At 35.4% G+C, this 27,003-nt stretch overlaps 1 protein-coding gene across 2 annotated transcripts; it reads right to left on the bottom strand.

The window, feature by feature from the left end:
• Window positions 1-869: 869 nt before the first annotated feature.
• Window positions 870-25,198, bottom strand: LOC131052842 (F-box protein SKIP8). Of its 2 annotated transcripts, XM_059207440.1 has the most exons (4): window positions 24,810-25,198; window positions 3,739-3,832; window positions 1,434-1,630; window positions 870-1,196 (listed from the first exon to the last, which is right to left on the bottom strand). In XM_059207440.1, the coding sequence occupies exons 1-4, from the start codon at window positions 24,839-24,841 to the stop codon at window positions 941-943; spliced, it is 579 nt and encodes a 192-aa protein (XP_059063423.1). In that variant the 5' UTR covers window positions 24,842-25,198; the 3' UTR covers window positions 870-940. The 2 variants fall into 2 exon arrangements, with proteins under 2 accessions (XP_059063423.1, XP_057843461.2); XM_057987478.2 differs by lacking the exon at window positions 3,739-3,832 and having other exon boundaries at window positions 24,810-25,188.
• Between the last annotated feature and the right edge of the window lie 1,805 nt (window positions 25,199-27,003).

The following is a 27,003-nucleotide window of genomic DNA, read 5'->3' as shown; positions in this document are numbered from 1 at the left end:
AAGTTACAGGTGGCCCAAAACCTCACTCAAGATTACCCAACAAAAGAACACAACCAATTTGTATCACATTTAAAGGCTCGATGATTTTAACAAAAATACTTAATACAGTTTATCACGCCATGGGAATATTTCAAGAGCTTGCTTAAAGAAGAAAGGCTTGGGTATTATACTAATAATTCACTAACCAGTAAAATGAGAAGACATTTAGCTGAATAATTCCAACCACACTTTTGGGGTGATTACGCCTGCAAGATTTTTTCTTCAAATTATTAATTTATTTTTAAATAGACTGGCACAATGAAAGATCTTAGTCTTTGAACTAGCATACTAATGTCTCTGGTGTGTGAACTTGCAAATTCAAAGACAACGAATTTCTAAAGTTGCTACTACAAGATACCACAGTTTCCTATACATCAGAACTCAGACTGCATTATTGACATTTACTAACATAAAATGTTGTATAATACTATAGACTCTTACGTAAGTCTACTATGTGCATGCCATCTCAGAAATCGATGCATATATGATATAGCTGGATTTCTATATGAATATTCGCAAGATCAAACTTAGGTAAAACCAAAAATTACTTACCGTGAAACCTATCATAAACCACAACTTTACAACATGCTTGCACACGTTGTGGAATCTTAGATTGTCTGGTTATGAAAGCCATGAAACTAAACGAATCCTAACGTCCCAACTTAAAAAAAATGGCATTCATATGAATTCCTCTGCAAAAGAGAGAGCCATTTTGAGCTCATGTAAAGGCTTAAATCCTAACAGACTTACTGAACCATGAAAACAGAAGGCAAATTATGTCATATTTGACCAAAAAATGCAGATGACTTATACCAGGAAACAAAACTGTCAAAACCAAAGCACATGTGAAATTATCTCCCTCTTTAAGAAACGATGATGAAGTGCTTCATATACAACTTGTTTATACAAGCACCATGGGGTCACCAATGCCAACCTCAACCATAGGTGAACTGTGATGATGAACCATGAACCACTGCCCATTGTGAAACTCAAATATATTAGTAGCCAGAGCAGGACCTATGGCTGCATTGAAAAATTCTTTAAAAGTTACCCATGCCATATCCCCAAACACCCTCGCCTGAACATCACGGAGCTGGCGATCATTATGTTGATCCCACTGGAATGTAATTGCCCAACTCTGCAACACTTTTTCATACCTGCAAATTTTGTTTGTTTATTTAAAAAATATGAAATCTACATCACAGTATGGATATGCCCTTTTAAACAAACGGTCAAACACAAGTACCAAAATGTACTCATCATTTAATGGAAAGCACTAGATAAAGTAAAGAGAGAAGTTTAGCCAAAACATTCCCTCGTAATTAATCTGTGAATAAACAAAACACATGAGAAAATCTATGAAAGCTGACAATAATCTAAGCCAAAAGGATTACCCTGTGAAAACTGCCCTGCCTGGAAGTATACACTTAACATAGTCAGCATTAAGCCACAGACGACTCATTCCCCGTAATGATTTTAATTTGCATACACGATACCATTCCTCATTTACCCCAATTACAGCTTTTGTTGCTGCGTAATATGCTTTCCAACCATTGGGAGGTGATATAGCTGCCTGCTCTGTTGTGAAGTCCTGCAAAAATATGATTTAGTTATAAATATCAATAAATTGTGTTATACAAGCACCATAAACCACAAACCAGTTTCTTACTCATCCATATGAAGTGTATAACAACTTTTCCTAGTCATATTTAAGAGAGCTTAATGTAAAGAAATTTCGTTTTTTAATATGATTTCTATTATAAATCTTTTCTGTATATTTAATTCTGTGAGAAAGGGCAAGTAAAGATCCATGTACAGTATGCCCTCTATAAAGCAACTCAATAATAAAAGTTTTAAGTGCTTCACGAGTGTGCAACCCATGCCCATGTGAGACACACAAGCTAAATACAACCTACAGAATGAAGCTATTAAATTAATAATAGTCCTAGATCTATGCAATAGAATTTTCAATATCTAAATTGTAGAATTCAAACACAAAATACACTGCAAAATCTCAGGCCAAAATTGGTAAAACCCATCAGGATGAACATTTGTATTTCTGTACTCTTAAAATCTAGAATTCCAGACGCCAATTCTATTATCACCTAAAAATTAACTCACAGATATCACGTGAAAAACATATGAAGCAAAGAAGCACCTAGAAATCATGTTATTACATAACTGACTCCATGCATGCCCCTCCAGATATGATACCTCTGATAGGATGTCTAGATAGGGATTTCAGTTAGTGTGAGGAATGACTGCCAATCCAAAAAGGATAACATTTTCTAATAGTGCCATATACAATTCCCAATCTAAAAGACACTTTGCTTTATAGCCAGAGGTAGCGTATGACTTTCTCTGCCATTGCCAAGATTCCTGAAGTTGAATCAATCAGAAGCCCTCTCATGTTATTTTACATTATACATCAGATCAATGTCACAAGATATGTCACTCATTGTAAATAATGACTACACAAGACAAGTATAGAGACATACAGTGACACAAGAAGACAGGGACTCAAGATCAAATAAAACATACTTTAAGCAATCTAGGTCAGGTGAACAGAGGGATTCACAAAATACCTAAAAGCATTGAGGTGTTGTAATTACACAAGCAACTTGAAGAAACCCTAAACAAGTAAGATTGCCTTAGAAGTAGAGAGCAATGGTCAAAAGAGTTCCCAAATACTTAGGACCATCAAAAATCAGACTTTTCACTTTTCCACTCAACAATAGTAAAATATGACAGCCAATTATACATTTTTCCTGATGTCCCAACTGCACATGTTCAAAAAGGCACTTAAATCGGTAAATAGTAAATACAGTAGTCAAATGAGTTTCGGTAGCATGCTGTGTGGTCCTTGTTCCTTCCCAATAAAAAATGGCTGGTTAAAAACATCTTTAAAACAGGTATGGAGGTAAAATCCGCAGATACCTATTGGATCAGGAGGCACTTTAAGAAATACCCCCATCCCAAGGTACAGGGGAAACATCCCATGATGTCATTGAGCAGGAAACAACATCCACTGGCCATAACCCTGTGTTCCAAATATTTTGGGGATGGTAGACATGGTGAAGCAACACAAAATTTAAGGGATGGTTGATGTGAAAATGAATCAGATGTAATTTGTAATACACTTCATCATACTTTGGAACAGTTGATCACTTATATGCAAAACTGGCACATAGCATCAATATCAACACCTTGTACAGATAATGACAATATTGCAAATTGAAAACAGAGGCACAGAAAGCTATGTAGAAACATGATAAAAGATAAGTACATCCCATGGAATGTTTTGTGGTGTCTCTGTAAATAACTGTAAAAAATGGCAAACAGCCAGTATCAAATCTATCACTTTCAGGTTCATCCATAGCTAAATTTTACCAATGGTCAGAGAATTACTCTAAGTTTGACCCAAAGCCAGATCTGGCACTTACAGGTTCAGCCCACATAGAAATTGTAATGCATTGTAATGTACCCAGAACTTTGCGTCAAAGTTCATAAATATGTTTGTATATTAAAAACACATGATTGGTAGCCTTGGAGACTGTTAAAGAGTTGAGCTTATTAGTTGCAGCAAATTTTAGGCCATCATAAATTTGCAAAGACCATATAGAATTGAGTACAGAACAAACAGATAAGTTATAGATGCCTGATATCAGCTACTATGGTATCATGAGCTAGTAACCTTACAGTTTTGCAATAGCAGGAGGAACAGGCCCACATGTTGGAATTTTTACCCACGCTAGGTTTGTCCAGGGCAATTCTTCTGTTGCTTGTGTGAGTGCTGTTATGTCAATAGAAACCATTTTGATCATAGTTAGGAAACAAGATAAGCACCTATTTAACTATAAGCCAAGCCACCTTGGGTGAGTCTGCAGACCCGATAGATATACTAACTGAGTATAATTAAAGATATAGAAAAGCAGTTAAAAAAAGCTAAATCAGTTCTTTATCTAATGTAGATTTTTTTTTGCCCATTGAGCTTTTCTGCTAAATCCAATCAAGTCCAAAATCAGCCTACGAATTCTGTGTCAACTCCAAGTCTAATCACTGGAAACAATATATCTTCCCCTCCTCCATGACTGTTTGAGAAGAAACACCCAATTTGAAGCAAGGGGTTATAAAAACAAGTTGTAAATATTCTGCAAAGACTGGCACTTCGATGATTTTCATGTTTTGTTCATTTGTTTTTTCAAACAGTGGGCTGTGGTGTAGGATTTTCAATGTTCATGAAGTTGCAGGAAAAATATGTAAGGAGAACTCAGTTGTTGAGTGTCATAAGCTCATTTCTTGTCATTGATACAATGAGAAAGATGACATAGCAAATCAGCCATCAACTTCCAGCGTTGTCGAAACAATAAGCTTCATAGGGAGTGCAATACATGACAAATACTGTCAAGCCTTTTTCATTCATAGCAGCCCTGTGCATGCAATCATAGGGGTCGTTAAGTGCTTTAAATAGGGCAATAAACAACAAAGACTTTTAAGAAGCTGAGGTACAAGATTTGCATTGCACCTCGTTTAGCTTTACCAAAATTGCAACAACCATTTGATGCAGTCATTGACAGAGGATCCAATAAGGATTATCAAACCATGCAGCCTTAACTCAAAACCCTCACAATTTCAAACAATGGAACGTAAACACAAAAAACACTACAGAACAACGAATTTATTGATTCATAATCTAGAATACAACAATAATCTTCGCCCCTTTCTGCAAGGCCTTACAATTTGAATATGAGCTCAGCCTTGTATTACAATAAAATCCAAGCACAAAAAAGTGTGACTTCTCAAAACACCATCCACTAAGCCAATCTGCAATATGGTGCTCTCTAATCTTCTAAACTCTTAACCTACTACTGAACTTAGACGTTGCTAAACTCCCAAAAACTGCCTCTTCATGTATATTTGATGTTCTTTTATAACAAGAAAGTCAGATTTTGGTGCCAACTAAAACGTAGTAGACTGCCCTATATACCAGTAATAAGGATCATGAGTCCAATATAATGATTTCACCTATAATGACTCTTTGAACTTGACATCTGCTTAAGGAAATGTGGAAATGATCACCCTATGATGGGTGCAGCAAGATGCAAGCATTTGGACTTAATGTGTCCTTAACCACAAACCTTCACAGGGCCAATAATGTCATAAATGACATTATCAATTGGCATGAGATTCAATATGTGACACAAAATTAAATTAGGCCTCTCTTAAAGGTTATAGCTTATAAGGTTCACCACATTGATCCAAAAAAAAACACTTAGAAATGACATGGCATTGCAGAATACACCCATGCGAAGCTCTGATATCAAAATTGAAAGCTTTGTGATGAAAATGTGCTATCACACAATAGAAATATTGTCAGAATCTTTGTATACTAAAAAAGATGACTGCAATAAGAATTAACCTCTACAATAAGAACAAGAGGACTTTGACAACTATAGAAACCTGCAAAAGACTAACAAACAAAAAGAAAATATTTTTGGTTGGTGCAAGATTGTTCTTACACTCTAGATGATCATGCATTAGACATTCTAGAATATAATAAATGAGCCTATCGTGGTCAAGACTGTAAACTAAAGGAAAACCAAAATAATTGACCTCAACTATGAACATCCATATAGAATCCTCAACAAGTCTCCCTTTCCAATTTACTAAAGCATTCTTCGTACTTTATGTTCCTTGTATTCTTCCCAAATTTGTTGTTCAATATCTCTTCAACTTCTTTTTCTAGCGTCTATTCCATCAAATTCATCTCTGCACTTTCATCTTCCAAATCTCCTTTATGATATTCATGCATGTCTATAGTATTGAACATTAGTGATATGTCAAAGCCTTAAAGCAATTCAGCTTCAAATGCTTATTATATGTATCATGTGGAAAACTTTCTTTTCTCATATATACCTTAATTTCCAATTTCTAATTGTCATGTCTCCTTTTCATGTAAGCCTTCTCTTTATACTTTTAACATTAATTTTCTCCAACTGCTTCCTTACCTTCTTGTGCAATGCTTTCATTTGATATGAGCATTCTTTACTTCAACATTAGTATTGATATTCTCATATATACCTTCATTTCCAATTTCAAATTTGTCATGTCTCCTTTTCATTAAAGCCTTCTCTTTATACTTACATTAATTTTCTCCTGTTAAAATAATATTAATATCTTCTATAATGGTCATTTTCTATTTTTAGCAGTCATCTTAGTTGTCGACTTATTTAGCTATTTAGCTTTTTAGTCGACTTATTTAGCTTGTTAAGTTAGCTTTTTATTATTTTGCCTTTTAAGCTATATTTAGCTTTTTAAGCTCTTTATTGATTTCACTTTAACGACTAGTTCTATTTATATAACATCGTCTTGTAACCTCTATATATACATGTGTATCGTTCAATGTAATTATCCGATTATTGAATCATTCATTCAATTTATTTTTCATGGTATCAGAGCATGGAAATTAAAAATTTCAAAAGTTTTTGTTATTAAAATTTTTCGAAGTTTTTATTGAAGAGATTTTTTTTAAACTGTTTTTTTCTCTTCCTAGGTTGAAAATTTTCCCAAGGTTTCTGCAATTTTCGACTACAGTTTTGACCCTTCAGTTCAAGTCAAAATTTTATTCTAGTTGCAGATTCTTGATCGGTTTTTCGAGACTTCAACTGGGTCATCGTCAAATTTTTCTGGGTGCATCGTTTTCTGTGCCTCGATTTTTGAGCCATTGGATTTGCATTCTGATTTCGGATTCTTGGTGGGTTTTTCGAGAGCTTTTCTGGGTTGGCCTCAGATTTTTTGGGTGACTCGTTTTCTGTGCCTTCGAATTTTGTGCCAGCGAATTTGCCTTGGAATTTAAAAACAGTCCACAATTTCTACTAATTCTGTGGACGTCGAAAATTGCGATGTCTTCTGGGCACCGTTTACGTTGTACATCTGACCTAGGGTTTCTGCCCCTATTTATTTTGCCTTTTTTTTGAAAAAATAAAATCGTCTATTTTTCTTTTTTTTTACAAATAAAATCAGAGGTATTTTTTTATTTTCTGCAAATTATTATTTTTTTCTGATTATTTTTAAGAAAAATTTCAGGTTTTAAGTTTGCAGAAAATTTTAATTTATGGGTTTCTTCCAAACCTCGAAATTTGCGCATTGGGATTCATGTCTCGAATTCCACTCCAGGGATTTTCTTCTATCTCATACTTTCACTAGGTTGACCTCGTTCAACCTCCATTTTCGTGATGGCATCTTTGACCATCATCATGTTGGAACACAGTCAAAAGTTCAACAACTGCCACAACACTTGGAAACAGTGCATGTTCACGATATCTGAATATCGTTACCTTTATCAGATTGCTTTAGGCCAGACCTCGTCTTACAAGTCCCAGGGTTTTCACGATTTTTTTCTAAAAAATTGTCTGTCAGTTTTCTGATTTTTTCCACCAAAAATCATGGCAGGGTTTTCACATTTTTTTTCCTCAAAAATTGTTTGCAGGGTTTATAATTTTTTCCTTAAAAATTCTCATCTGTAATCTGCACAGTTTGTGTGGGATTTCATTATTCTGGGGTTTTACCGTTTTTTTTCCACAAAAACGATAATTTGTAACCTCAGATTTCTAGAGTTTTCACGATTTTTTCTCGAAAAATTGTTTGCAGGGTTTTTTATGATTTTTTCCTCAAAAATCATCTCTAATAGGCGAAGTTCGCGTCGGATTTGTGATTCCGGAAGTTCTTTGGTTTTGATCGATTTTTCTCCTCAAAAATCGTGTTTTGTTACAGTCAGTCTGGGTCGCACCTGCCAGGGCGAACATCTGCAACCGTGGTATCTTGCAATCAGTTTTGGAGTTGGTACTCTTCTGCAAAAGGGTTTGCTGATTTTTTCCTCAAAATCATGGTTTCAGGTTTCAGTAATTCGTGTGCGCTAGATCTCTAGTTCACGTGTGAAGGCTACATTAGCTTGGATGGCTTTTGGTACTCTTGGTCATTTACATTCTGCAAATCCTGGGAGGGTCTCCGTAGTAGTAGAAAGTCTTTGCATTTGCGATCATAACACATGCAGTGTCTTTCGCAGGGTATTGAGTACGATGACCATTAGGGAGGGTGTTAAAATAATATTAATATCTTCTATAATGGTCATCTTCTATTTTTAGTAGTCATCTTAGTTGTCGACTTATTTAGCTATTTAGCTTTTTAGTCGACTTATTTAGCTTGTTAAGTTAACTTTTTATTATTTAGCCTTTTAAGCTATATTTAGCTTTTTAAGCTTTTTAGCTTATTTGATTTCACTTTAACGACTAGTTCTATTTATAGAACATCGTCTTGTAACCTCTATATATACGTGTGTATATCATTCAATGTAATTATCCAATTATTGAATCATTCATTCAATTTATTTTTCACAACTGCTTCCTTACCTTTTTGTGCAATGCTTTCATATGATATGAACATTCTTTACTTGAACACTCCTCTTCTCTTCATCTCTAACATCTCCCAACTCTAATATAGTCCTTGGATTTTGACCATGCACTATATCAAATTGTGCTTACCCTGTACTCCTATACACTGGATTATTATATGTGAACTCTACTTGTGCTAACACCATATCCCAATTACCAATCTTTTTTCCTACTATGCATCTAGACGAGTTCCCTAAACTCTTGTTTACCACTACTATTTGTCCATGAATTTTAAAGGTGATATGCTAAACTAAATTTCAAGTATCTTCATCTTCTTCCACAAAATCCTCCTAAATGATCAACAAACGTGTTATCTCCTTTAGAAACTATACTTCTTGACAATCCATGTAATCTAACAATCTCCTTGAAAAATAAATCAACTATATATACCACAAAATTAGTTTTTTCACATGCTATACACTAATTTTTTATATGCAAACTCTACTTGTGCTAACACAATATCCTAATTACCAATCTTTTCACCTACTAACACCTCAAAAAGTTTCCTAAATTATTGTTTACCACTGCTGTTTGTCCATCAGTTTATGGGTGATGTACTAAACTAAATTTCAACTATCTTCACATTCTTCAACAAAATCCTCCTAAAATAACCAACAAGTTTGGTATCTCTATTGAAAACTATACTTATTTGGCAATTTGTGTAATCTGGCAATCTCCTTGAAAAATAAATCAACTATATGTACCATTATGTTAGTTTACTTGCATGCTAAACACTAAATTATTATATGCAAACTCTACTTGCAATAACACCATATCCCAATCAAAAACTATACTTCTCGGCAGTCCATGTAATCTAACAATCTCCTTGAAAAATAAATCAATTATGTACCACAATATTATGTTTGTTGCATGCTATTCACTGAATTCTTATATGCAAACTCTACTCGCGATAACACCATATCCCAAATACCAGTCTTTCTCCTACTAAACATCTCAACAAGTTCCCTAAACTCTCATTTACCAGTCCTGTTTGTACATCAATTTATGGGTGATATGCTGAACTAAATCTCAACTACCTTTATCTTCTTCCACAAAATAACCAACAAATTTGGTATCTATGTCAGAAACTATACTTCTTGGCAATCCATGCAATCTAACAATCTCCTTGAAAAATAAATCAATTATATGTACCACAATATTAGTTTTCTTGCATTCTATGAAATGTGCCATCTTAAGAAATCGATCAACTACAATAAATATTGAATCATGTCATCTCAGAGTTCTTTGTAAATCTAATACAAAATTCATGCTTATCTCATCGTAGAGTTTCTCAAAAATCAACAAAGACTTGTACAATCTAATATTTTGACTTCACCTTTTGCAACTTGACAGATTCTACAATTAAACTGATTAAATTTCTAAAATTCTAAACATATTTTTTCACATCCTTGTACATTTGCAAGCAATGGTAAATTCTCCCTTACCAATGCTACTATCTTGTCAACACCAAAATAATCAACTAATCCACCACCATGCTTCTCGTTGAACAAATTTTCCCTCATTGAACTTCTAGGAAAATACACAACTGGTTTCCTTTGAACAACATATCATTCTAAATCAAATAATCCAGCCATGTAGTTCTATCCATGCTTATTGGTTCTTTGCATGCTTTCCTTGTTTTGGCAGTATCAACTCTCATACAAATACTTCATTTTCTCTAATCCAACTACTTCAGTTCTCATTTCAATCAACAAATTATGTCTTCTGTTCAATGGATCCACAACTCTGTCCGGTTTGTCACTCGTGTTTCAATACAAAAGGATAGCTTTGCATAAACTCGACCCACTTTACATGTATTTACTTTTTTGACTCAAATACTATAATGCTTGATAATCTATATACAACACAAATTCCTTATAGGTGGAAAGTCCCCAGCAAATATTAATGCTAATATCCCTTAAATCCCCTATATAATTCAAGTGATACTCACTAATACCACTATAATGTCCCATGCTAAACATTAACGTAAGAATTTTGGCAACTTACAATTTGGGTTTAAATATTTAAAACCAAAACCTTATAAAACCCTAGAATATATTTTGCCCCCAAAAGTATACTTAAAAATCCAAATACATTAATGTTACCCAACAATATTCATAGTGAGTATTATACTTCAAACTTCAATCTTTTACCCAAAATTAACAAACCCTAATCAATTCTACCAAAAACTATTAAACCCAAAAAAAATTCCCTTTACATTTGCACAATAACAATAAACCCTAATATTATTGGTCAAGTCAACAAGTAGAAGATGAACTGCAAATTTAGATATTTTGCCTTAATCTACTAAACCCAGATCACAAGATGAAGATACAATTTCTTGCATTAAGAAAGAACACCCAATTTACAGATTAAGTCCAAACAATTGATAAACAAATCACAAAACTTTCCCCTATTACACGGGTCTGCAAACAATTTACAAAATGTCATAACAACAACAGATACAATGGCATAATTACAATTAATTTACAATGCTTCACTTGCAAAAAACCACTGCACAACTGCATAGAGCACTGTAGAACATATATGGAATAAAAGGGTCCATATAAGCATTACATTACATTGCTACAGCAACCATTGCAAACTGAAACGCAAATGCTTACACCCACAGCTGTTGTGGTGGCATGAACTTCAATACCTATAAGATCCACCACCCTAAAGTTCAAATACAAACTCTACATGAGTTCATCCTTCAAACAAATGGGTTTTGCACTCTACTGCTCATGAACAAGTAGGGTTTTCATCTTCTAGTCGTTATAAATCCATAGGTTTTTGTTCTTCAACCTATTTGCTTGTACACAAGTGCTCGAGACAACAGTCGTTAGGGTTTGGTGTATGTTCAAAAATTGTGAGATTCAATAACAAAGAAGTGCATAGATGGGTGCATCTATACCTATAGACGTTTTTTCTAATGCCCAAAAGCCATGTCCACATGCACAAAAGGGTACTGGGGAGGTATGGAAAAAGATACTCGAAACATGTGATAACTCTCAGCATTAATAGCATGAAGATCCACAGCCACAAACCCTAACTACCAAATTAATGTTAGCTAGGGCAGTATACTCAACTCTGCTGTGAGAAATAAATGTGGGGCCACATCCTTTAAGTAAACAATGATGTTAGCAATACAATACCACAACTAGAGCCACATGTTGAGAATAAGCATTACAGCACATTAACACGTCAAGCAGTAGATGGGATGAACAATGAGAAAAGCCATGAGTGGTCAAAGTTGGGGCATTGAGGATACCTTGAACTCATACCACAAGTCAAGGATTGGGATTCGATAAGGAGGCATGCTGGAGAGAGGAAGTCCAAATCTCTAACAAAGGCTTATGAAGCAGCACAGTTAGCAAAGAGGTATGACAGGATGGACAAGTCCAATAGCCCAACAAGAGAAATGAATGAAGGTGAGCAATGGTTGTGAGGCTATGCCTGAATGATAAAGTCCAAAACCTAGATGAAAGTATAAAAGAAAGTGGAATTCACAAGAAAATCATGTTGGGAAGGGAAATCTACAACTTTGATGACCATGCCTGCATACTTAAAAAAAAAAAAAATTGGGAAACTTAAGCAGATGCATGGGGGGTGAAGGGGAAGAACTCATACACAAATTTGGATCAAAGGGAATATCAGTGATAGGAAATGGGCATTTTGGACCACAACATAGATTACGAAAAGGGGGCATGACATTAGACAACACATAATGTCTCCATTTCTTCATTTCTTGAATAATGTCTAAAAATTCTTGATCATTCAGTAAATATTTTCTCTTTACATCATTCAACTTCTCACTAAATTAAGCTCTAGCCTTGCCTAAATACTATTACACTTGCATCAAAATTCACTAGCTATTTAGTAACCTTTTTTTTCAACATTTCAAAACTTCTATGCTGCTACAATCAACTTAAATCCCCTTATATCACATCTCATTGTTTCAAATATTGCCACATACATCACTAAAATTTCTAAACTTCCTATAAAAACTAGCCAATCCATGAATACTTCTTACCTTTCAAATACTCTCCTCCGTTGGCCAATTCATTGTTGCTCTTACCTTCTACAAATCTATCTTCAAAACTTCAATTGAGATTGCAAATCCCAAATATGCTCTTGAGTTTCTTCCTTAGTCTTACTAAAAATTAGAATATCATCTAAATAAACAATCACAAACTTATCCAACTATGGCTTCAAAACTTTTTCCATCAACCTCATTAAAGTACTCAATGAGCTAATCAACCCAAAGGGCATTACCAATCCCTCATACAAACCTCCTTTAGTTTAAGTGTTGTCTTCCAAATGGTATGTAGCTAAGCTTGGAAGAGTGCCTCCATCTCATGATGAAGAGGTGAAAAAAGAGCTCATGAAGGGCCTTCCAAAAATGTATATTGAAGAGGAATTTGCTTTACTTCACACATAGTGGCTTGCATTATCAATCTTCGTGGACCAACCTTCAACAAACTAGAGGCAAGCTCAAACCAACCCTCCTGGATGGTGGACACGTCATGGCAAGGACTATAAGAACCTTAAAAGGTCCTCAACTGAGACAATTGACGTTTAACTGAACTTGTTGCGTTTCAAGTGTGTTCTTTGCAAATTTGTAACAGCAAATATAATTTTGACAAACTTAAGCACAAAAAAGCAACTATAGGGAAACGCCAGAAAACAATTCTAATTCAGTAAAAAACTGATCAAACCCTTATTGCATGTATTCAACCTTTATTTACCCTCAATACATAAACAGACAATAAAAGATAGGAACTGAAAAATACCAAGAATTTTTGGAAACCCTTATTTCTTCCTTGCTGGTCATACACAGTCCATTATGACAGCATGCTATAACTCACTCCAGACTGACCCAAACAGCTTGCATGGTAGCTCAATGGATAACTCTAAGCTAGGCGCACCTTCTCCTTATTTTTTATTTTTTTTTGGATCCTTCCAACATGCAAATCGCAGCCCCTTAGGTGATTGGCGCTACTCCCCAGGCAGCCGTACAGCCATCAACAAATATCTTCTTTGGGTATCTTTGTTTCCTTGTTTGCTGCAGCAACAAAATACTAATAAACAATGGTACCTCTCTGACTAGTAAGCACAAACTCGGTCTCTGAATGAGACCAACTGTAAGAGCAAGATCAACTGATATTTCACAGCCTTTGATGCTGTTGTACAAGAATCCCACGTTTCCCTGTACCGATACCTCTAATCATTGCAGAAGAATCTTCTGCTGAAACCCTTGGCCAAAACTCCTCTCAGAGCTCCAAACAAAAATATCAAAACTTAGCATAATAAAAAGAAGACCTCAAATCTTCTTTAATCTTCTCCATTTAGGGTTGGCGCGATTCCCAAGAAAGGTGCGATTTGGCCTTTAATGATGTTTTGACTTTTATTATTTATTTTTGACTATTTAAGTGTCAAAAATAAATCATCTTCCATTTAATATAAAAACTGGCCCCATCTGATGAGAAATAGACCCTCACTTAAGTTATAACTTAAAGTGACTTTTAAAACATTAAAACATTAAAGTTCGCCATTTAATATTTAATTAAAAATAATCAAATATTAATATCTCTCCAAGTATTCATCAAAAATGCCTGCCGTCTGAACTGGAGACTGCCAAACCACTATCTGTCCTTGCCCAACCTACTGGCTATAAATAGCAGGACTGCTAAAAATAGAAAGTATCTCAAACGGGGTCCTGGAGACCTCAAATGAAGACCAGACCTGGAGTACTTGCTCTGAAGGAGGTGAATCAAACTCTGGAGGACCCTCTACCCAACCTCATCAGCCTACAAGGGTCAGTGATAGGCTAATCTACTCAGCTGACAGATGTCAACTAGAAGGGGACATCACAAGGACACACAAAAATTGAGTGCAGTTGCCATTCATCTTCTTTCACAAGTTGCCAATTCCAAAACTACTAAGAGGAATTGGTCCACCTATAGCTTCATCCAATTAGTGAAGGAACAACCTTACCTCTGGACAATTGGAGAAGTTCGTGACCATACATAGTGCGCATTACTTGAGGTATCCCCTTATATTGGCAGTGACTAAAACTCGATCTGTGATTTTGATAAAAACCAACCAAATGCATATGTTGATTAGGAACAGCTATATATGTTCTATGTTTTTTTCATTTTATAGATGAATTCTTATATAATATGTGTGTGCATTGAAAATAAAAGCATTAAAATATTGCTAAGGTGCAGGGTTTGCTCCCTGGCTAGCCGGATATGGATCCAATTCAAACCCGGTTCTAATCCCAATCTGATATGCCTGTAGGAGCAACAAAACAGGCGTCGGTTAGTCTAGGGCGAACCCAAACACCTGTTGACTGGTGTTTTGTAACACTCTCTAACACAAAATAATATACACTAGGTATTCTATCTTCTCTTGAATAAGGAAACCTCAAATGCTAAAGATTGATCAAATAAGGTTACCCCAAGGTTCCTACAGTTAGGTCTTGACATGCAATGAATAGTCTCAGTGAAATGATGTGATATTGTTGGTATCACAAGGGAACTTACACTTCTACAAAGCTGGAACTTTGAACATCTATTATGGCAACTTAAGTAATGCTTTCCTCCTAAACTTACTCAAACTCTTCAAACAAAAGGACAAAAGGATAAAGGTTAGAGAAACTACGCTAAGAACCTAAAGACAATGATGATAATGGATAGTGTTTTAGATAGACAAATTCCTTATGGAACTACTTTCTACTTAACCAGAGACAACTGACAACACCGTAGAAAGAGTGCAATCTTCAAGGGTAGTGAAAGATTTTCATATTGTAGACATCCATCTAAATACCCAGTGATATTGCAATCCAAATGAACATCCACAATCGAACTATTGCCATGACAAGGTTCAGACTAACCATGCAATGTAATTTGCAATCAACAAACTACAAATGGTATGAACCAAGGAATTTATCAAATATCTTCGCATTTCACCATTAATATCAATGAGCTTTAACTAAATATTGAGAAGTGGAAACCATGCCAAATGTTAAAACTTCATACAAATGTTCTTCAATGAAAATTATGTATTTGTTCCAACTTAGTCTTGTCAACAATTTCTAATATCTCTCTTTACAAATGAAAAAGCCAAGCCTTTAATAAACTTCCAATAACAAATCAAGGGCCTAGATTGATTCTAAATCAATATCCAAGATTAAACAATAAAACCCTAGGGTGGGGTTAGGTATACCTAACACCTCATACATTTAATGCCAACCAATAAGAAAATTAGAAGTCTTTGAATACATATCCTTTTGGAGAAAGGACCAATGAGAAAAAAGGTCGTTATATTGCATTTAATGCCTTCTACACATCCATCTCTTCTTCTTTGGATGAGTCAAGTTCAATGAATTTGGACATATTGACCTTGAATTATTTGATTGGTGGAGGCGAGTAGGCACCACCTCAACTTGCATGTTTTGCAATGTTTCTCCTTTCTTCAATTAGCTCTTTGTTTCAACTCCACCTCTATATCATAAAGAAGTCCCTACATCTCTAGCAATACCTCTTGATACTCAACATCTTCTGGGTTTTTTACTGATCGTGATGGTTCATCTTCCCAAATTGCATAATCTTTATCGGATGTAATACCATTCTTTATATCTCGACCAAATGAGTTTCTAATTTTGATGAACTCTTTAGAATCTTCGAAATGCTTTCTTTAGGCTTCATTACACACTTCGATCTTCATCTTCGCCATCTTCCCTCTTGGATATCCTTGACCTTATCTTCGCTTGCGTTGTTGAGTTCTTCTCCTTTATCCGTCCTCATTCCATGCAATCATTCCATGCATCACCTGAAAAGTGAAAAATACCTTGAATCATAATTGTAAATGGATCTTAAGTCAAATCTGGAAATGCAAGAAGATTGTGATAAGGAAATGAAAGTTCATATTCATGAATTCCTAATTCAATTGAAGAACTTTTAAGAATTTTCATGATAATCATTGTTCATAGAGAAATTGTGAAAAAAATTGTATCTTAAAGGAACAAACTCATTTGGCTTTTTACAATATCATCAAGAATGCTTAACAAAAGGCTTCACAAACACTTTTTCCATCTCTTTCATTAAATTTTCCAGAAAAAAAATGAACCTTAACGACTTCTGATTGTTCCTCCAATAATCTGAAAATAACTCCCTTGACTTAAAAAAATTTGTGGTGACAATGTTTTTGCCTTGAAATCTGGAAATGCTCAATTGTGAAGGGGTACGCTCAATTTTGCATGTAAATTACTTGAATTTTCTCCAAGAAATCACTTCTCCTTTGTTCAAGATCTGATTTTTCTTTCACAAATTTGTCTTATTCTGTTGTAATTTGCTCCTTATTCTACTCTTGAATTGATCTTGAATTATTTTGCTTGATGTGGAAATGACTCCCTTGATTTTGCATATATAGGCACTCAACATTGCAATTATACCTCCTTGACAAGGGTCGGCTAGGTAAGGATTTTATCTTGTTTTCAATCTCCAAATTGTCCCTACTTCAAGTTGGCCTCCTTGTTTTAATGTTTCTTTACCTTGACCTATCTTGTCGTGGGAAAACTTACTTCTATGCATGTTCGCATTGTTGGGCAGGGATAGAGGGTCATCTTGCACTCTTAAGTGGAATTTAGAGGTACATATGCATTCTTAAGCGGAAATGCAATGTAGACTTTCATTCTTGAGCAGAAATTCAACCTAGCCATGGATCTTGAGCGGGAATCAAGTGTGTGCACGGATTACTTGGCAGGATTCCAACATGTCCATGGATTTCCAAGCGAAAATCCCTGATGTACTTGGATTATTGAGTGGAATTCTAAGGCAGCCGAGGATAGTTGGGCAGGATTTCACCTTGCACAAGGATTTCCAAGCGGATTTGAAGGTAGACAAGGATTTTTTCAAAGTGGAAATTGGCCTTAGTCCTCGATTTCCAGGCACAAATCCTCTTTGGATGTGAATTTTTCTTTGACTTAGCCTTGGGTTCCTTGGATTTTCCTTGTTTTGATCTTGGATTTTCATAATCTCAACCTTGGAATTTCATATCAAAACAACTTTTCCTTCAACAACTTTCAAACTCCATGTTTTGTCAGGCCAATTTAGTGAGTTGATTACTATTTTCATGTTCTTGCTCTACATTTCCTCAAATAATGGTCTAGAAATCAATCATTCACTCTTTAAATCTTGAATTTGTCATGCCTTATCCTTGGATTGCCTAGGTTTGATTGGAGGTCATTCATTCATTTCTCTCCTAAACCTTGATTTTTATTCCTTTCTATGGACAAAATGCACATTCTTAATCTTAAACAAGGAATTTCCTAAGTTGGATGGTGGATTGCGTGTTCGTTCCATATCTTGGACTTTGATTTTCTAACTCAACCTACCCATTCTGACTTGATCATACCTTTCCCTAGGACGAACCTTTGCACTCTTATTTATTTCATGGATTAATGAATGTTTCCTTTCGGGTTGACAAGACGTTGCTACCTTCTCCCAACAGCTCAGAGACCAAAACTACTACCAAACTAAGCAAAACAACTAAGCTAACAAGCAAAAGAGGGTGTCCCCATTTGCAATGGGGCATGTGTGTTTACAACACAACAATGCCCAGCCAGGCAATAAGTAAATTTTGAGGTCCAATTTCCCTTTTTGACAAACCTAAACACTAAAAAGTGCCTCCACAACACTTAAGACGCCAAAACAACATCATTTTTGCTCATTTCTTTTGCAAACAAACATTTATTCCATTGAGAGTTGCATAAATTTTTTGCTCGTTGCATCCACGTAGAGTTGATGATCGAAGAGTGAAGCTTAATCAAAAACATTGCACCCTCATTCCTACACATTTGTAACCTTCCATTGGCTATAAGAGGTAAGATTTTTTTTCATTTTCTTTTCCTCCATTTTTGTTTTCTCTATTTTTTTCCATTCTTTTAGAAATTTATTTTGTTTTGAATGTGTTCACAAAATCTCTTACATAGGAATTAGAACGGCAACTAGTTCTATTTCCACAAGTGAACAACAAAACAAAAATTTCAACACAAATCCAAATTTTCCTCTAAGGAAATACATTGATATAATACAACCGCTTCCAGAAGGTGGGGAATTCCTTTGGAAATGCAAGGAATGTGATGCACAACGTTCTAGTTCATATTATAGGGTGAAAGGCCATTTGTGTGGAATACCAGGAAGAGGCATCAAAAATTGCCCTAGAAAAAATGTACCTATACAACAAAAAACAATGTTAAAATATATTAGTGAGCAAGATGAATCAAATGAGCGAGAAGCATGTAGATTAAATCAGCCCATTCCAAAAAAAAGAAAGGGAATGAAGCCCCCATGTAATGCCAATATTGTGGTAGAAGACCACCTATTTTTTACCGCACCTAATGTTGTAATGAAAAACCCACTGTACACAAACGATCAAAGAGGCCTTTAAAAAGTGCCTTTCAAAATGAGAGTCAAGAGATTGTCGACCAATGTGTAGCAAGATTAATATATGCAAATAGGTTGTCTTTAAATGTTGTTCACTCCCCATATTGGAAAGAGATGTTGAAAAGAAGATATTGAAGCTCCAAGAAAATACAAGGGCCCAAGCTACGAGAAGGTGTGTGGCACATTGTTGGAAAGAGAGTTCAAGGAGGTTAAAGATACATTGAAGCCCATAAGAGATTCATTGATTTGAGACGGGTGTGTCCATTGTTTCAGATGGGCAGAAATATTCAAGAAATCGTCCCTTGATCAATGTCATAACACTATCCCCTAAAGGGGCAACGTTTTTTATAGTCATGGATTATGAGTAGCAAGAAAAAAAGGACAATTTACTGCTACTATTCTCATCTCTACCATTGAGATAGTGGGACCCCGTAACATTGTTCAAGTCTTAACAAAAAATGCAAAGAATTGTAGAGCTGTTGTTTTGTTGGTTGAGGAACAATATCAACATATCTTTTGGACACCTTGTGTGGTCCACTCACTAAATCTTATGGTACAAAAGATAGGGAATAAAATTGAGTGGATCAAAGAGGTGTATGCAAATGCTGAGGACATCCAAATGTTCATCACCAACCACCACATATCACAAGGGGTTTTTAAATCATTTTCAAAATTGGAGCTATTGAAGGTAAGTGAAATGATATAAATTTTACATTTTCTGATTTTCATTATTTGATTGTGTATATGTATTCTAATTCTTCTTTAAAGTGGTGTCTTTAGTTTTTAATCATTTTGACTTTAATTTCTATTATGGGTTGCAGAGACCCATTTCGCCTCTAACATAATCGTCTTGAGACGACTTGTGAAGCTAAAGAGGCACTTTCTAATATGGTGATCAGCCAAAATTGGTCTATATGGAAGAAAAGCAACATTGAGAGGGCAACAATAATGGTGTCTTGAATTGACCCACAACCCTTCATTTAAAGGGCAACATTGGTGATGCATGAGTCATCTATTTTTTGTAAGACAAAATAGTGTCTTGAATTGACCCACCACCCTTCATTTAATCTGTCTATGGACCACATCTTCTTCCCTATTTTCCAGACATTTAAGTAAGGTCGAAATTGATATTGATGGCATGATTTGACAATATTGTTGACATTGATCAGTTGAAAAATAATCAAATAATATTTCACAGGAACAGTGGAAATGAGGTAATCAGGTTTTTTTGAGCTTGCATTTTACCTTATGCCTTGCTTGTGTCGAAGAGATCGACCCACCACCTAATCAATGTATAGTCAAAACTTCCCCTTCTGAAAGGAAAAAATGTTGGTTAATCACCACTTGTCCTTGCACCTAAAATAAAATGTGTTCAAAATATAGCTGTCTTTACAGCTTCTGCTTACTATATTTGCTTTCACTATTTCTAACAATTAAAGCAAGAACTTCCACTTTGACTTGATCACATCGCAGGCTGTGAACTGCACAATAATGTATGCCCTCATGCAGATAAGACAAAAAGCTACCAACTTGAGATGTGTGGCCATCTAATTGGGAAGAATGCTTTTGGATAAAAAAATGTTATTATTTCATTATTTGCTTCACAAACAAATTTGTAATGTTATTATTTCATTATTTGCTTCACAAACAAATTTGTAATTGGCTCTGGAAAAATCAAGGAATGTATGGGATCTACACATAAAAGAGCAGCAATCATTTCCTTTTACAAGAACAAAACATAATTTGTATGAGAGAGGGAAGGTAAAGGTTAGAAAAACCACAGTCACGATCATATCAACAAATGCATCCTCCCTTGAACTTGGTTGGAATTGTTTCAAGACCCTGCGTAGAAGATTTATTTTGCCTACCCTCAATGCAGTTTATGGAGTTTGTAATCAGATTGGTAAACTGGATAATCAATGGTTACATGAGCACTAGGAAAGATCATAAACCGAACTCTACAAAGAGCAGTATTGTCCAGTCCCCAAGATAGAAAAGGTGCAATGATCATGGAGAGTTTGCCCAAGAGAACTAATGCAAGGCACAGCATGGAGATAAATTGTGTTGCAGTTGTTAACACTAAGAGTATTTGTCCCCAGGTGAAGTCATAACAATGCAATCGGCATACATCTTCGTCTTAGTTGAAAACATTTGCATAGGAAAAGAAAACATGGTTACTGAAGAATAGCCAGATACTCCTTTGTCCCTCCTTGGGCACGCGTATCCCCATATCTGAAATGGATACGTATCCAATATGGCCTGGATACACGTCAGATACTGTACCCACAAGTGCCCAAATAAACCTTGATTTTCCAACCATGCCGGAGACCATGAGATTTGATTTTTTTCAAACTTTGACGTAAATCTTCCTAAATTTAATTTAAGAAAAACTTCATTCAAGCAATTTTAAAAAAATAGTATAAACAAAACCTACACCAAATGAGAAAGACAAATGAAATGTTTTTCTATTTCAGCGACCCATATTTTTGGGTTATCTTCCAATGCAACTCTACTATTTTTGCATATTGTAAATTGTTAAATAAACTTATGATTATAAAAGTAGCAATTATGTGCCTATATTTCTTTTGAAGTAATGAAAATCTCCTCTAATAACTTAGATGTTAAATATGTGTATGTGTTATTTATGAAAGTCATATACAACCGTATTGATATAGGGGAGGGGGTCTTAAAATATGGCCGTATCTGTATTCAATACTGTATCCATATTTGTATCAGTATCCATGTCCATGCAACTTTGGGTTACCGAATTAAACATATTTGCTTGAACATTTGAGATGAACAGCAATGTTGAACGTCAATTTTCTGCTCTAGAGAAATAAATTATTTTGAAAAGTCCACCTCTTGCAAATTCTGAAGCAGAAAACAAGTCTTTCAGGAGATATGTGCCTATAAGTTCCATAATTGACACACTGTATGATGGTTTTCTAGCAGAGATTGTGAAGTAGTGGAAGGAATTGTTTGAAAGATGTCTCTGCTCTCCTTTTATGAGGGGTGGCATAAAACTACGACATCTTCTCATTTGTAATGTCAAGATGCATATATAAAAGCCTGGGAACAATAGCCACCATGTTATGGGATATTAGTGATGCTTCTCTTGAAATCGTATTGTCACCACAGGGAAACATTGTCTGAGTCAAATGTTTTTCCCATGGTATAGGAGATTCCCTAGCTGTTTGATTTAATTAAAATCTTGATAAAGGGTGTAGTTGATTGATATTTTATGATTTAATTAAATTTCCATTTTACAAATTACAAGAACTGGGTTCTCATCTTCATGCAGAGCTAAAAGAACAAAAACAGGAAATTGAAGAGCTGGATAAAATTTGGCAAAGAAAATGGATAAAGCAAATTAGTTGAAAAACATCAACCCGACTCATTATTACTAAAGAATTTTAATGCTTGCAATAAAAGGAAGGAGAATTGAAATTCATCACGGAGGTATAGGAAGCTTGCAATTGAGATTTGACCAAAAAAATGAAGGTATTTTTGAATTTGAGGATATCAACCAATCTCTAATTGAGAAAATATACAAAATAAAAGAAGTAAACATTACAATGTTACATAAGCTAGTGAAATTGCAGAAAATTTTACAAGACAAGATGGCAATCAGCAAAGCTAAGAAATCATGATCCAATTTTGCAATGAAATAAAAAAGGACGTTGTCAGGGGCTTAAATGCAAAAGCCAACTTATACAGTTAAAACCACAAAGACAATAACAAGAAAATTGACAACGCTGAAACAGAGATGTAACAAAACACAAACAGCAAGGTCTTTAGAAAGAGGAGCAAGATATCACAGTTCCTATGAAGAAAAGACAAGATCGAAGCATACAAACCTTAGACATGATGAAAACATCTTGAGAAAAGACAATAGATCCACCAAGATTATCCATATTGATAGAGGCATCATGAAATCCAACAACAAAAGTAATATCAAGAGTATTGGGCATCTGCATTATAACAAAATTTGGTACCATCGCTTCACATCAATCCACAAAATCTGCAGACTCAAAAAGAGACTCCTAAAAAGCCAAACAAGCTGCTACCATTGATCAACACATGAATTTCAGCTATGACTTAAATTATATTGAAAGCACAGTATAAGCAAGATAAGCCTCAATAATGAAAACACAATTTTTTTGATTAAAACCAGTCAAAGGGATTAAATATTCCCTCACATACAATTACTAGTATTAATTAAAAATACATGGAAAAATGTAATATAACTTTGAATGAGACCAATAGTTGACAAATAGTGAAAGGTTTTAAATGGTTTGAATGCCAAAAGCTAATATTTGTGGCTAGAACTGGTACATTTAAGCTAGACATTAAAGATGAATCAGAGACAATTACACCATAAAAGATGTCCAATATTGTCAAAAGATTATAATAATATTGACTATTATAATAACACAGACAAGAACTGTGAGATGAAATATTGATATTGGGTCGTAGGAAGTTTTGTAATAAATACACTAAAAATATACTCCAACACAATAAAAGTGTCCCTCACCAAAGGCATATACAAGTCTCCTCATAGTGTAAGCTCATGTAGATGGGGCCAACTCCAAGCACCTTATTTAAGTAGGAAAGTTTTCAATATACAATTTGCAGATACATCTAATGATTCCCAAAGCCAAACCAGGTCGTACACGGCACACATACTGATTATGATGTAGGCCAATTCAAAGACATGATACATTATAGCTATTGTATAATCTCCAATATCAGGTCTTGCTCTTCACATAATGATCTATACTGGACACCAGCTGGAGATCCCCAATCTGTTGTTGTCAACCCATGATAGCACTAAAATGAGGTAGTTGATGCAATAGTTCAACGCAATGATCCCATTGCAACAAACCCAACAAACATTAAACTAAATAATTTTAACATGCGTGTGTCATGATATAAAGGAAACTGTTCTGTTCTCTTGAATGTTTTTATATTAATGCAATCAGCATAACTGGTAAAATAATGGGGCTTTTATGGGAGTGCCCTGGTTCAAATTCCAAGGAGACATGTTAAGTGTTGAAATTGTGCAAAATACTGCATCAGACTCTAGATGTGGAGCAAAACAATTGGCAAGACTGGATGCAAGTTTTGGTAGAAGATAACCCTCAGTCGTCACATCTAAGTTGAATGTTATCACGAAACAAACTTAACTAAGTCAATTATGGGTATATACAATGATGATCATAAAATCATGTCTATACTGTGCGTGCACAGTCCCTCGACACCACATTGCAGCAGTATGTGTAGCCTCTCAGTTCTACGAGCGACTGTGGTCCCATGACCTCGAAAGAGAAGCAGGCTGCTTCTTTTCAAATGAGTACACAGAAGATTACTGTATTGCATAAAAACTCTCAGTTTAAACTGCATGATGGATCACCTAATATGTATCTGTCATTTTTAATCCAGCTTAGGTTCATGACATCAATCTACCTTACCCCTAGACCATGGCCTTACTGAGTGTTCAGAAAACTAGTTGTTCGCTACAGGATAGCACAAACCCTACGATAAGTACACAGGATTGATGTTTAATGGTAAGTGACCTATGCCTTCTAAAATCTTCTCATTGTAGCCCATACCCCATAGCCCACTCAAAGAAGCCCCTATCCTCCCTAAAGAGTTAACCCAAAAAAAAGAGTAACGTGAAACCTAGAAAATGGATGTGTAAATATACCCATGAATAAAATAGCAGAATTAAAAACATGGTCATGCTTCCCTCAAAAACCCTGGCAAGGGTCACTACATTTCATTCCAAAGCACCCAATTGGGTGTCCTTAAAAACAAAAGATGAACAAAACTATGACAGAGGATTTTAAACATGAAATAATGTGAGTACCTTGTGGTAGAGGGCTTTCCACGCTCTGTCATCGTTTGCAACGCGGCGCATTGAAGAATTAGTCATGGAGAGGCTGCAGAGGCTCCCATAGTCCAAAAAACTCATGACATGTAATGCTATCTCAGGCACCAACTGCTCAATCATGGAACCTGCCATTGCGCAGTTTCCATTCCCACAGGTTGCCGTTTTCACCTGGGATTTATTATTCATTAGGAATAAAATGTCCTCCTCTCTTCAGAGATTTAGAATTAAAAAGGATGGATGGATACTCAGTGTGTATACGCCATGGGAATAGAAATCGGAGGACGGATACTCGGTGTGTATCTGGTTTGGACAGTCGATGAAGGTTGTGACGCTTGGATGACACATAGAAGTCCGTGGGGCTAGTGACGCTTAATAATAGTCGTCAAAATGAATGTTAATCACCGCCAAAATCACGTTTTTTATGAGTTTATGACGCGGATCGATCATAAATTTAAACGTTAAAATAGGCTTTTCGAAATTGGATGTGTATATTTTACATAAAAACCGGCTCCATGTAAAGTGTTTTTTCGTTTTTTTACAAGTGGATAATTTTAATGCTGATAATTGTAGCTTTGCACTTTTTGCCCTCCTATTGACATTTCATTGTGTTGGTGGACGTCGGGGCATTTTTCTATTTGAGACGTTGGTTATGTTCTAATAAGTTATTAAGCCGATAGGCTTTTAGTGAGGGTTTTTTTTGCTTGTCAAAGTGTAAGATATTCTAGTGAGGGGTCTTTTCTGGTGACTGATAAATTTTCCCAACAACCGGCAGGTGGCTTCCGTATTCTCTTCGTTGTTTACCGGCGATGTTTACATGTGTCCTCTGCATGTATCTCGAAGAACTGGCGAACCGTAAGTGGAGGCGTCATCTTTTGGTTTTGATTTCCTATTTTCTTGTCCAATGTTTTTGGTCTGCAAGTTTTTGTTTATTTAGAGTTCCATTTGTCGTTCGCTTTGTGCATTTGGTGATTGCATTGGAGGGGGTTAAGGTACGCTATTTGCTTCATTAAGATTTTGTTTGACGTTCGTTGAGTGTTGAACTCATTAGAGTGGGTGGAGTTGAGCTATTTTTTGCGCGTAGAAAGGTTTTCTTAGTGTGATGTTAAGACAACTTGTAATTTTTTCCAAGTAATGGCCCTCTGCAATTTTGGTGTGTTTTTTGTTGATTAGGGTTCTTTGGCGTTGGCTCGATGCACGCCTCTACAAGTTTTCACTTGATTAGGGTTTTGTTTGGTGTTCGTTGAGTGTTGAATGCATTAGAGCGTGTGGAGGTGAGCAATTCTCACTGCCTACAAAAGTTTTCTTATTGTAATGTAAACACAATTTGTAATTTTTTCGTGTCTGTTGATTAGGGATCTTTGGCGTTGGCTCAGTGCAAAGGTTTTCTTAGTGTAATGTTAACACAATTTGTAATTTTTTCAATCTAATGGCCCTCTGCAATTTTCCTTTGTTTTCCTTTGTTTGTTAGGGTTTCGTTTGGTGTTGGCTGAGTGCAAGCGTCTGTGAGTTATCCTTTGGGGTTTGGCCACAAACGAAAACACATTAAAATTGATGAGTGCAAGCTTCGGTTGCCAGTGCATTTGTTGAATGCAATAGAGCTGGTTGAGGTGCTCCATTTTGACTGCCTACAAGGGGTTTCTTTCTCTAATGTTAACCCAAATTGTAATTTATTAAATGTAAGGATCCTATGCAGTTTTAATGTTTTTGTAATGTTAACCCAATTTGTAATTTATTAAATGAAATGGGTGTCTACAATTTTTGTGTGTTTTGGTTTCCATTCCTCATTTTCGTGTGCATTGTTTTGGGTCTGCAAGTTTTTGGTTCATTAGGGTTTAGTTTGGTGGTTGTCCTGGGCACAGAATTTCTCTGTTTTACATTCTTTAACAATGTTCTACTTTGTTTTGGCATTGGCCGGATTTTTCTCCTCTGTTATTTCCTTTTTTGGGATTGAAAGAGATGGCCGACCCAAAACAAAACTAGAATATTGAATCTACATTTAGTCATATGCAAGGTAACATGTTGTTTTGTTGATATTTGGGAATCTTCTTGAACATGCATTATCACTTCTTGGTTCCGACAAAATAGTGACACAAAAAATTGAACAAAGTACAAAAACAGGTATGGATTACATGGCTTCATCTAGTTACATTATCTTAAAGGTCATTATAAA

This window comes from Cryptomeria japonica, chromosome 6 (genome assembly GCF_030272615.1).
Source record: "Cryptomeria japonica chromosome 6, Sugi_1.0, whole genome shotgun sequence".
NCBI lineage: Eukaryota > Viridiplantae > Streptophyta > Pinopsida > Cupressales > Cupressaceae > Cryptomeria > Cryptomeria japonica.
Note: the sequence above shows the minus strand (reverse complement) of the source record. Positions and strands in the feature narration are given on the sequence as shown.